This window comes from Cyprinus carpio, chromosome A24, assembly GCF_018340385.1.
Source record: "Cyprinus carpio isolate SPL01 chromosome A24, ASM1834038v1, whole genome shotgun sequence".
NCBI lineage: Eukaryota > Metazoa > Chordata > Actinopteri > Cypriniformes > Cyprinidae > Cyprinus > Cyprinus carpio.
This window is the reverse complement of record NC_056595.1, coordinates 17,095,316-17,108,323: the sequence shown is the minus strand read 5'-3', so window position 1 is coordinate 17,108,323 and position 13,008 is coordinate 17,095,316. Positions and strand designations below refer to the sequence as shown.

The 13,008-nt window shown below is 36.7% G+C and overlaps 1 protein-coding gene across 1 annotated transcript; it reads left to right on the top strand.

The window, feature by feature from the left end:
* The first annotated feature begins 168 nt into the window (after positions 1 to 168).
* armc1 (armadillo repeat containing 1) lies at positions 169 to 8,269 on the top strand. The gene is made up of 7 exons (XM_042714412.1): positions 169 to 395; positions 1,202 to 1,410; positions 2,619 to 2,710; positions 5,153 to 5,342; positions 5,449 to 5,565; positions 6,018 to 6,066; positions 7,242 to 8,269. Exons 2-7 carry the CDS (start codon positions 1,249 to 1,251, stop codon positions 7,457 to 7,459), a joined length of 828 nt encoding a protein of 275 aa, XP_042570346.1. The 5' UTR covers positions 169 to 395; positions 1,202 to 1,248; the 3' UTR covers positions 7,460 to 8,269.
* Positions 8,270 to 13,008: the final 4,739 nt, after the last annotated feature.

Sequence of the window (13,008 nt, the reverse complement as noted above, 5' to 3'; positions counted from 1 at the left end):
ATAAACAAATACTTTAGTAAGTGTCGGTTCAGAGTTAAAACAATTGTATAATTTGCCATAATTTTTAATCTGTCATTCATATTATAAGAAATTAACCTGGTCTCGTAGTAAAACCCTTTCTAATTGGTCGAGAATGCATGGCGTCATATTCCACATCTTCCAATCAGTCTGTCTAAATCCAGGAAGTGTAAAGGGTGCTAAAAACTCCGCAGATAATGGGCAAAAATGCCTGACCAGAACAGCTGACATAGAGATTTTTAACCGTTTCCACTGTCGTCGTAATTACACAAGCTACATCCAGCCGCGTATCCATCAACACTTCATTTGTTGGCGGGTTTGATCCTCTGACTGGACAGGACCGTCTGAAGAGAGGAGCCGTCCTGGGCGTGTTTGCTGTAAGGTTATGAGTGGACAACAGTGCCACAACACACACACAAGGTTACCAAGATATATATACCATGCACATCAGAATCAGATACACTCATAATACATTTATTATTATGTTTTGGCTTCATATAGCTGAAAAAAAAAAATCCACATCAAAAAAAAATAATACACAAATACATTCATACCTACATGTATTGTTTTTGTTCTTGTTCATAGAAAGACATTCATATCCACATGCATTGGTGTCTGTCTGTCTTTAGACTAAATATGACTGAGAAAGCAGCGCCAAAATGTTTGCTTTTACATGCAGTTTCACGACTCGTATGAGAATTCAGATTGCCTTTGTCTTGTGAGGCGGTGTTATTGTTAGCCGGTTAGCACAGGGCCCGTTTAAAGGCCACATGATGCTATGTGGTGACAATTAAATCAAACAAGACAATCATATATAAATCATCTCCCTATGAATAAAAGCCAATAATAAGTTTCATGCATAGAGATCATATGTAAATCATTGCAAAAGGTCGCGCGACAATGTATATTGACTGAGTGACGTCATACAATAAATCTCAGATTCGTGTTCTTTTTTTGTTTAGTTAATATAGTTACAAAATTTTTGATAATGTATATTAAAAAATAAATAGATTATACCAGAGGTTGAGCAGACAGAAACTTTTTTTTTATATAAATTATTTTTATGTAATTCAGTTTATACCAGCTTTTATGTTGTTTTTATGATAAACCTGTGCTTTCTGTCATTGACAGCATGTTCCGCAGTATCAGAAGTAATCCAGTTCTGATTTTTATTCCCCCTCAGCTAAGATCTGTGTATTTGATGTGCATGGCCCTTGGTGTGGGAGCACCATGAGCGGGGAGCCTGATGCCTTGGCTGTGGTGAATCAGCTGAGGGACTTAGCTGCTGACCCCCTCAACAGGAGAGCTATTGTTGAAGATAAAGGCTGCTTGTCAGGCCTCATTCTCTTCTTCGATCACCCCAGTCCACAAGTCGTCTACTCTGCGCTATTGGTAAGATTCTGTGTGTGAAACATTCGCAGACGGTCTTTCTTTCTATGGTTTACTACCATGTTAGCATAGTGGTAGTTATGGGTATAAATTAGGAGTCTTTATGAACTTAAAGATAGATGATGACAATAGTGTTCCATTAAAAACATTTATTATAGTGATCATATGGCGATATTCTCAAACAAAGAGTAATGTTTTAATAGCTAAAATGTTTCAGTTTTTCTGGGAAACCTTATAAGTGGTATATTTATAGGTTACTGTAAATGATTTCAGCTTCAACTTCAATTCAGATATCTCTGTATAAAGCATAATACACAGCATTTACAACTTTAGAATTTTCCTGCTATAATGTCAAGTTATTGAATTACACCTCCAAACATTTTTACGTTTTCCAAGTTATTATATTTGATATTAAAATAATTTCAAATATTATTTACATTGGTATTGTTTCAAATAAATACATTTGATATAAATTATAATAATTATTATTATTGAACTCATACTTTGATACCATTTCTTAGATATCAAGGGATGTATATCAACCAATCAGATCAAGCAAAGCCCATCCATGACTGCCACCTGCCATACTTGTAACTAATAATAATTTTATATATTATTTTATTATCATTATGCTTTTATTTGTTTGATATCAAGGCATTTGTATCAACCAATCAGATCTTTCATTGCCACACCCAGCTGTCCATAGACACATCACATGACTGCAAAATGCATACCCTAACTTCCACAATAATTACCATAACATAAACAGTAACCTCCCACTATTCAGGCAGACAAGAAAGTGTTTCACCTTCCTCTGTAAGATGGACAGAGACGTCTAGCTATGATCCGTGTTCTCCAGCATGATTTGAGAATGTTCCGGAGCATCTTGTTCTACGATGGAAGCAAGAATATCTGACATTCTGTACAAAGGAGTTGATATGGTCAATGTCACAAATTTCTTTATTTGATTAGCGACTTGTATAACCTAAAATATTTCATGTCAACCTCTTTCAGACGGACATCACACCTGTGGAAAAATTAGTAAAAGAATTTTTTTTAACACACTCACACACAAATAGACACTGGAATGCTGTTACCTGAACTGAGGTAGTTCTTGGTGTTCTGTTAACGGATTTGTTATCACAGCGGTGCCTGGCGATTTGCCTCTGTAATGGCCCTGCGTGACCCTTAATGGCTTTGTGTCCTTCCAGGCAGTGCGCTACCTGGCAGAATGCCGCTCCAACAGGGAGAAGATGAAGGACGAGCTGGGAATGATGCTGAGCCTGCAGAACGTCATGCAGAAGTAAGTCGTTCCCGTCACGCTGCCACAAAACATGAAGGCAACAGGAGCTCGCTTTGCACTTTCCTGCAGAAAACCTCATCCTGCTGTTTTAGTTGAAGTGAATGTGTGTGGTGGGCAGATTTTAAGCGCACGAGAAAGGTCGTCCTGTCATAAGCAGGTTTGTCTGTTTTGACACTAAACGGGAGTGATGATGCAAGCTTGCTGCTGTAACGTAATGTGAACTGTCAAGCAACCTGATGTAGTGCACAATTACATTTGTTTTGCTCGCCATGGGTTAGTGTCCAGCAGAGGTCAGTCTAAGACACCAGAGAGAATATCATACCGCTATAGACAGAGAGTTCGTGTTCAGTGGCCATGTTGAGAATATTGGTCAAATTAATATGGATTTTGCATATTTTTTTATACATTTACCAAAAATAATAATGTTCAGAATATTGGTCAGTCAATATGGATTTTTCATATTTCTTATACATTTACCAAAAATAATAATAATAGTTTCTTCCATACCAAATCAGCATATTAGAATAAGCACCATTTTCTAGCAAAATTGTTTATATATTTATAGATGTCATATATCTACATTTATTGCTGTTTCATTAAAAAACGATCAAATTATTTGTTAATAAATGAGATGTTTATATAATAATAATAACAATTTTAATAACAACAGTTTGTTACATAACAATATTAATAATAAAGTAGTATTATTTTATATAACAAGCCAATAATAATTATAATATTTAACTTTTTATGACAATTTGTTTTTGTGATGGAGCAAGTAGTGTTTTTGACACCCCCATGGCTAAGTATAGAGGCACAGGATCCATGTATGTGTGTATACTACTGCAGTTCAGGCTTATTTCGAGTACGAAAGTCTGCAGGCTTTTAGACAGCGACTGTTTACATGGAACCTCACAGACAGAAGTGCCAATGGTTGGCAGAGAGCTGCTTATCCTTCTCTCAGGGCGACTCCCTGCCCGCACCCTTCGATTCACCAGTCACTTCAGTTAGCACAGACGCCATCAAGGAGTGCCCTGCAGTTCCACAAGCTGCCTGTCACTATTTCCTGCACAACGACTTTGGGTAGAGGTCGTGTATCGCCCCAGTCTGTGAAATTTTATGGCTTGAGGAAGTGAAGGAATCCTTCATCACCCCTGATGACACTGCAGATCTCAGAAAAAAAGATTAGAAATAGTTGTTTTTTTGATGAACGTTTAGTGTTTTCTCACATTGTGTTTTTAATACTAGCTGTTTACTGCATAGGTTGATATACAGCTACCTTTTGACGCAGGATGTAGATGCCATCAGCATTCCCTCAGGTGTACATGGGAAGCTTGAGGTCTGGCAGCTCAGATGTGCCAGCAAGCAGATGTCCGTTTCTGTAACTCTGCATGAGTGATGGCAGTGTTGCATCTCCCCTATTAGCGCCTGTAGGGCATATCAAGATCCTGATGTCACGCTTGACCTCAACTGCTGATGTCAAGGAACTACTGTCTTTTTTAACCCTAGTAAAGGAACAGGTCACTTGAGTATATTTAGTGACCAAATAACTGATTGGCTGAATATATACAATTTTACTAACTTTTGATTAGTTATTTGAGACTTTTTTTTTTTTTTTCCCCTCATCAGAAGGGGAGAGTGGGTTGATTTGTGCTGGTGGGTAACCGGGTCATGTGATTATCTACATATCTATATTTACCTATAAAATATTTAAATGTTTAAATCTATATATACCATCATCTACAGCTGCCTGTTATCGGGAAATTAGAAACTAATCCAAAAATAAAAATCAAACCAAACCAAAGAATAAAAAAATACAAAAATAAAAAAAAAAAATATCCTAAAAACATAAACAATTTCTTGGTTGGTTTTTATAGATGCCTTTAAGAAAATATGCAGTACAATAAGGCTATTAATATATAAAAAATAAATATATGTGTAAGAAGTAAGATAAAAAAAAAAAATATTCACACATTTTATTTTAGTTTATTTTGTCTTCAAAACAGTATTGTTAAAATATAGTAACAGTATATTTTGTCTCTTCTTACTATGATGCATCAATCTCTTAATTTTTAGACTTAATTAAATTAAGTTCAATATGCATTTATGCTTGCTTGTGATATTAATCCGTATGGAATGCATGACACTTGATGAATCACAATATTGTATGTGCTAAAGGTTAGTTGGCTCAAGCTCCATCAGACTGACTTTTCTCCAGCTCTCATGCTGTGCAGATCTATGTTGTCTCCCCTTGTCTGCTGGAGTGATGACCTTTTCAAATATCAGCAGCGACAAGTACTGAAATGTAAAATACATAATCTTTTAACAAGACTACACAAGCGTATTTGCTCAATTATTTCATTGTTCATCAACAGTGGCTGTTATTGTTCTTTTTTGTCAACTGCTGTGAATCCTACAGTGATCTGTGATGTGTTTCACTAGGGGCACGTCGCCAGGAGAAACCAAGCTACTAGCTTCTGAGATCTACGAGATCCTGCAGAACTCCAGCAGTACAGAAGCCGAACAGGCAGAAGCAGCCGCCTCTTGCAGAAAAAAAGCACAGTTTTTCCTGGGCTCAACGAACAAACGGGCCAAAACAGTGGTGCTTCAGATCGATGGACTTGATGATTCGGTAACTGCAGTCAAACAGCTTGTAATGGAACCTGTTTAATCAGAGCGTATGGAGAGTCAAATGTTTGGTTCAGCACAATTTGACACTCTGTCTCTGTGTATGTCAGGCTCGGAGGAGTCTTTGTGAAGAAGCCCTGCTAAAGATCAAAGGTGTCATCAGCTTTACCTTCCAGATGGCTGTGAAGAGATGTGTGGTGAGGATCCGATCAGACTTGAAGGCTGAGGTAAGTTTACAGTCTAGCGCAATCCATATGACCATCTACAGACTTAACAGGGTTAACATTAGCTAATGTTGCATTGACTGAATATGTAGTATATATAGTTATTTTTAATACAATTTTAAAAAGTGTCTTGCTTTTTGCATTTTTAATAAAAAAAAAGCTTTAATAAAGTAACAGACTTTTTTTTTTAAATTAATACTTTTCAGCAAGAATGCATTCAGTTGATCAAAAGGGACACTAACAGCATTTATAGTACTATAAAAGATTTCTATTTCAAATAAATGTAATTCTTTTGAACTTTCTATTTTTAATCCTGAAAAAAATATGTATCAAATACAAAAATATTAGCAGCACAACTGGTTTCAACATTGATAATTATAAGAAATGATTCTTGAGCACCATCTAATAGATCAGAGTCCGTTTCAGCATTCTCATACTGTTTCTTCATTCTTCAGGCCTTGGGAACTGCTATAGCTTCAACCAAAGTCATGAAAAAACATCAAAATAATAATCTACTCACCTTTTGAAACTAGAACTCTAAAACATTTGGAATATCAATTAACAAAACAGACTTCTACTCCCCTTCAAGTCACTATTTGAAGCTAGACCGCTTTCCTTTTTTTGGCTGTGAAATGTATCTTTTTTTGCATTCAGTGTAAAATCTTATGAGTTTCAAATGACAGTTTTCAGGCCAGTTGAGCTATTCTTTCAAATCAGGTGCTGCATTTCATTTTGTTGCCAGTGATGTCATGTCTGCATCTGTCCTCAGAGCTGAGGGTCATGCATTTCGACACTTTGAGGGTGAACCCTGCTACACCCGCCCCATCAGAAGACTTACTCATTTTCCCCTCATCACATGATCACTCATGATGTCCCGCTGCCCTGAAACCTTGTGTCAGAGGACCCTGGAGACACACACACACACACATACACACTATTGCATGCAGTGCAAATAGGCACTGTGTGGTAATTAAAAAAAGATGTGTCCTCTCTGGTTGAATTGGAAGGGCAATGTCTACATGCAGCGGTACGTTCATGACCTCCGATGCCCGTCACCCTGGAGGATCTTGGATACTGCTTTACTATGCACTTCCTCCTTCAACCAGCAGGTGGCACAATTGATTAAGTAATGGTCTTGTTGATACCACTGTTTTGCATTGAACAGACACAAATGAAGAGCTATGTATTATGAAAAACAACATTATAATTAGTAGGGCTGGACTAATGCAAGTAAAAATATTATGTCAAATAAAGAATATAATTGATATAAAATAGCAAAAAAAAAAAAAAAAAAAAAAACAAATTTCACAAACAAATATCCCACTCAAATAAATAAATAAAATAGAAAACAAAAATAAAAAAAAATAACACAACTTCATTTAATATCTATCTATCTATCTATCTATCTATGTGCACCAATATTTTTGTTCCAAAAAATTATAATTCTTAAATGCCATTCATCTATCTATCTATCTATCTATCTATCTATCTGTCTATCTGTCTGTCTGTCTGTCTGTGCACCAATATTTTTGTTCCAAAAAATTATAATTCTTAAATGCCATTCTTAAGGAGGGCTGCCAATTTTTATATTTTTTATTTTAAATAATATATATATAACATCAAAATAATTGAATTCTTCTTGCAAGCTTAGAAATGATAACAAAATGGGTTATTCTTTCCATTGCTCTCTTTCCCTCCCATCCAGATTGTAATCCCATTCCAAGAGGACTCAGATGTGGTGGTCGAGCAGAACATAAATTTGCCGGATTATCTGCCTGAGGACGAGAGCCCGTCTCAGGAGCAGCACAAGGCTGTGACACGACTGGGCTCCATGCAGGATGGCGTGAGCTGGCTGAGCACAGCCGCCAACTTCCTGTCCCGCTCATTTTACTGGTGACCCCACGACTCCCCGCATGCCCCGCACCTTTACAACTCTACATGCCAGACTGCAGAGCGCATCCGCAATAAACTTATAACCTTGTTCCAACTTTAAAAAAGGCCACAACCGGTGGCTGTAAATGGTATGCGATCCAACCTGCTCCTGAAACTCACGTTAGCGCTGCATACACACCACACAAGACACTAAAACCTGAGAGCAACCGGGAGAAGTTCACAGAAAGTATTTCATGTGTATATCTGCTCTCTCTTATTCACCCTTTTGTTTGGTCGGGGGAAGGTTTTCAAACGATTCGCCACAGATTCTCCTTGCGGGTTTGTTTCTGTTGAGACTAAACAAAACCTTGGGGGGTTCGCTAGGCGGTTCGTACATTTTCTACAAATTTGGGTGCTTTCTGATGTGTTCTAACCCTTCATCTCAGCTTTCTTGTACATTTTTAAACAACTTATTTTGTTTTTCGTTTATTTGATAGTCCTAATACCACTTTATTAATCAACACTTTTCAAAGCATGGCGTATTTTTAATGCCTTTTTTTTTTTTGAACCAGTTTCTTCTGTGTGTGCCTTTGCTATGTAGCATGTTGATTAATTTTCTCAGTTTTAAATCCTCTTTATTTGCTTCGTCTGAACTTCTAAAGCCTTCTGAAGACGTGATTTTTTTTTTTTTTTTTTTTTTTTTTTTTTTTAGGTTTGAAATGTGTAGCGATGGTTCACTCTTCCTCACAGAACTGATTTCACATAAAACTCAAATAAAACACCAGCACTGGTTGGTGTGTGGTAATAATAATTAAAGGAATACTCCACCACAAAATGAAAATTTTGTCATTAATCACTTTACCCCCATGTCGTTCCAAACCCGTAAAAGCTCCATGCGTCTTCGGAACACAATTTAAGATATTTTGGATGAAGACCTGGAGGCTTGAGACTGTCCCATAGACTGCCAAATAAATAACAGTGTCAAGGTCCATAAAAGGTATGAAAGTCATCGTCAGAATACTCTATCTGCCATCAGACGTGCAATCTGGGTTATATGAAGCGACCGGAACACTTTTTGTAAGTGAAGAAAACCAAAATAACAACTTTTTTCAACAATTCATTTGTCAACAGTCTCCTTTGTGTCTATCCATATCACCGTATGCTCTTCTGTGTCATCTGTGCCACAAGGATGCACTGTTTTATTTCAAATCAAAGCTAAATGCACGCAGAAACAGTGAATCCTTGTGGCGCAGATGACACAGAAGAGCATATACAGCATACAGTGATATGGAGAGACACAGAGGAGACCGTTGACAAATGAATTATTGAATAAAGTCGTTATTTTATTTTATTTTTTTCGCTTACAAAAAGTGTCCCTGTCGCTTCATATAACCCAGGTTGCACGTCTGATGGCAGATGGAGTATTCTGACGATGACTTTCATACCTTTTATGGACCTTAACACTGCTATTTACTTGGCAGTCTATGGGACAGTCACAAGCCTCCCGGTGTTCATCCAAAATATCTTAAATTGTGTTCCGAAGACGAACTGAGCTTTTATGGGTTTGGAACGACATGGGGGTAAGTGATTAATGACAAAATTTTCATTTTGGGGTGGAGTATCCCTTTAACGGTTAATGCATCCAATAAAGGGAAGCCACAAGGAAATAGCTGTTACTATGTATATAATGCAAACCTTTTATGTTACAGCATGTGCCAAACACCAGATAACCTTCTTTACAGTAGCAAACTATGTTGTAAAATAGCTCTGACCCTTTAGGAATTGATATTATAAACTTTTTTTTCTTTTTGTACCTTTCTTAAACATCAATGCCGTTTTCTTTTATGCCATGCTGACTATTTATAAAATAATTTGTTTATGTGTGTGTATTCCTAAATGCCATTAATCTGAATGTTTTCTTCAGGGCCTTTCATACACGTGGTCATTTTTAATGTGGGTTTCACCTGCTAGCCAAAAGTATGATTCGGTTTTTGACCGGTTATGTGCCCGTCACCTCTGCATGACCATCACCTCTTGAGTTTTTCCTGACCGACAGTGTCTTTTAACAGTTTAGATAATCGACTGACCTCACATATTGCATTCAGGACGTTCAGTCCACTCAGGGATGTGTGTATGTTCTCTCGCAACTGATGGTCTCATGTATGTGCGTTCCCAAAAGGAGACCTGCACACATCGATATCAAACTGAGTTAAACCAGTATATGTCCCAGTCGTTTTATTTTTCACCTTGTTATGCTGGAAAACTTGGGTTGTCGTAAAGTATCAGTGTTTGCACCCTTTTGTATTGTATATAATCAGCAATGCTTTAAGACTGTCGCATCATGATAAGAATTTGTTACAAAGACAGCATTAGTGTATAGAATGGAATCACACAGTGGTGTGCTTTTAGTTGGGTTTAAGATGAGATGAGAGGCCATCAGTGTTATATTTATGAACAAAATCCAAATTGAATCAAGTTTTGCATTTTCTGTATTTTTATTTCCCCACATCTTGTACTGTATACCATCTTTCCTTGAAGCGGTTTAAGCTGCTGTTGTTCCAAGAACGCAGAACCAGAGCCCATGGCAGATGGTAGATTTTAGTAGCTTCTCATGTACAGTGCATATTCGCTGTTATATACAAAGAGTTTTAGGACACACAACTCTTGGCTGTTCACAGTAAAGACAAGGATTATTAAATAGATAATACATTTCACTTGTTGAGTTTTGTTTTCGCTGGAAATTGTGCTTTATTAGCCTCAGTGGCACCAATTTGTTACTGTAACATTCTTCTTACTGATCAACATTACACAACTCTCCTTTAAGCCGATCTATACTTTTCAAAATTGTACGTGATGTATATAAATATTTTTATGTTTGTCCTGGTACAGTGCATTGCCCCATCGCCATCCAGTGTAACTGCATTGCTGTAAATGCAGTTTTTGCTTATTTAAAACCAGGGTCCAACAACCAATCAGGAGGGCACTACCAGCAACACCATGGCAACTGAAATGCTGAGGCCTGCAGCAGTAGAAGAAGAAAAAGAGAGTCTGTTTTGTTTATGATGATGTGTGTAAACAGCCAAAAGGGACACCTACTTCCTCTAGCCCTGCTTAGACAGCAGAGATGTGCATGGCCAACTATTATCTATACCGGCAATGGCGTTAGATTCTCAAGCTTAAATTGGTAAATCAACACTTTCCAAGTCTAGATTCCTTAATATTAGTGTAGCAGCATTAGTAGGGTAGTCTCTGAGATATCAGGACAAAGTCATTCTGTTTTGCTCCTTTTGTGAAGGCCGTGCAGAGAGAAAGCCGCAGGAAACCTCATCAATCATCACAGCACACCTTATCCAACATACACACCTTCATCTCTCTGTCTGAAAGACCCTGAGACCACTATTGCTGTGTGAAGTGGGTCAGATACCTCAGCTGGGCCACAGGCCTAGAAGACACACATATGGTGACTATACTGTGCTCATATGGCAAGTTTAGCTGGGGGTAATTGTTTTAGTATTATGTTACTCTATAGGTTTTGGGTTTTAAAAGCCAGAGCTGCCTAGAGAGACCTCGGCAAGCCTCTGGAGAAATGTCTGCCACTTTTATTATAGTAACTGTGTCAGTCCTGACACTAGGGGCCGCTGGTTGGCTGTGCTTTACATGCATTTTCAATGCAGCGAAGTACTGCTGCCTATAGCTAAATGATCACATTAAGGACAAAGTGCATGTTTTGCCTTGTCATGTCCTTAAGTGTTTGATGACAGCTTTGTGAGGGCCGTGTGCAAGTGTTTATTGAGACTCAATGAGACTAAGACTGATTTAAGACCCATTCTGCCAACCGCTTTACATGTCGACTTCTTCCCATACCTTCTGAACAGCCCTGAGAAGTCGAAAACCCCCAAGGAATGTGCAGGATTTCTGATACATTTTTATCATACTTTGGAACCAACAACAACCCTAGAGGATTCAAACAGGGTCAAAAAAGAGAGAATTTGCTAAGAAGTGTTTTTTTTTTTCAGGTAATTAAAAATTTTCATGAGGTAATTTTATTTTGCTGGTGTTCTAGTCAAAAATGTTTTTTTAATCTGACTAAAATCAACCTGACAAATCAGGTTACACCATTTTAAGTGTATATAAATGAAAATGTATCTTTATATAAGCTAGATATGTGTGTTTATGTTTTTATCATTTATGAAAATGTTTACGGAACACCTGGTCCTGTGACACAACATTTTATTCCTTTATATATCTCTACACACAGAATAACAAAAAAAACTCTTGACTTGAAAGTCATTTTTATGAGTTGGATCAATTAAAAATAAATTCTTGAGGAAAAAATGGATTACCAAATGGAAATATCTGCTTTTTTTTAATCATTTTAGTTTATCTAATATGATCTTCTGCAGAATTTTCCTGATTCAGTTAGGATCTGTTGGACTGGTTCCAGATTAAGAGATAAGTTTTATTATCATTCCTTTAAGATCAGAGTTGTAGATTTTGAGTTTTATTATTATTATATTATATACATTTATTATACATGCATATGTATGTATGTGTGTGTGTGTGTGTGTGTGTGTGTATATATATAAATATATATAAATAATACATTTATTATACATGCATATGTATGTATGTGTGTGTGTATATATATATATATATATATATATATATATATATATATATATATATATATATATATATATATATATATATATATTACTAAATTATGAAGCTTTCAGGCCCAGCAGTACCAAGGTGAGCAAGAAGTGCCACGTTTTTTTGCAAATTAGGTCAGAAGAATACAGGTAAACTGAAGCACTTTCTTGTTTCTTTCTTGTCTCTTATGTTGTTAAAAAAAAAAACACTACGTTCATAGTCACTGAACTCTTTTCATAAACATTTTAATGATGTAAATATAGAAAACCATCTAGAAAAGCTAATTTTATAGTTCTATATATATAAGACTTATGTAATACAAACAGTGTATATGCATAATCATTATACTCATAAACCTGATGTTTTTCATTGTTTCACATTTGACTGAAAAGCAAACTGTCATAAAGACTTTTAAACTCACCTTGGAGACAAATACAGTGTTGCTATGAATTCCTCTAAACATGTTTTAATTTATTGAGTATTACAGATGCATCTCTTCCCTCCTCTCACTAGGCAGTTCATTTTATATGAAGAGGGAAGCAGATAAAGCTAGTGCCTCCAAACCTCCCTGGCGCTCAAAGATATCGACCACAGCTCCGTATTTGTGCATAAATGTGTCTGTTACTATCATGAGCAGTATTTGCATTGTTAATCTGCCTGCAGCCAGCAGGCTGATTGTGTGCTGATGGGAGAGAAAGGTGCATCTTATTGCCCAGGCAGTTTGACGATTTTATTCGAGGTTCAGCTCCCAGTCAATGGGATCGGGCGTAAATTACATTCTATGTACAGGAAAATGATATGACACCCGTAATTTATGTCAAATAACTTTTTGAGGATGTGAAAGTGTGTGTGTAATCAGCGCTGCTGCTGATACTGGAGATTTAATTGAAACATTTTTCTTTTCCTCAAAGGCTGATGGAA

What these genes read in the sequence shown, in the direction of transcription:
- armc1 (XM_042714412.1), top strand. Translation starts at nt 1,249, where the DNA reads ATGAGCGGGGAGCCTGATGCCTTGGCTGTGGTGAATCAGCTGAGGGAC. An exon ending in TCGTCTACTCTGCGCTATTG is followed by an intron (nt 1,411 to 2,618) that starts GTAAGATTCTGT and finishes GTGTCCTTCCAG; the next exon opens with GCAGTGCGCTACCTGGCAGA. An exon ending in CTGCAGAACGTCATGCAGAA is followed by an intron (nt 2,711 to 5,152) that starts GTAAGTCGTTCC and finishes GTGTTTCACTAG; the next exon opens with GGGCACGTCGCCAGGAGAAA.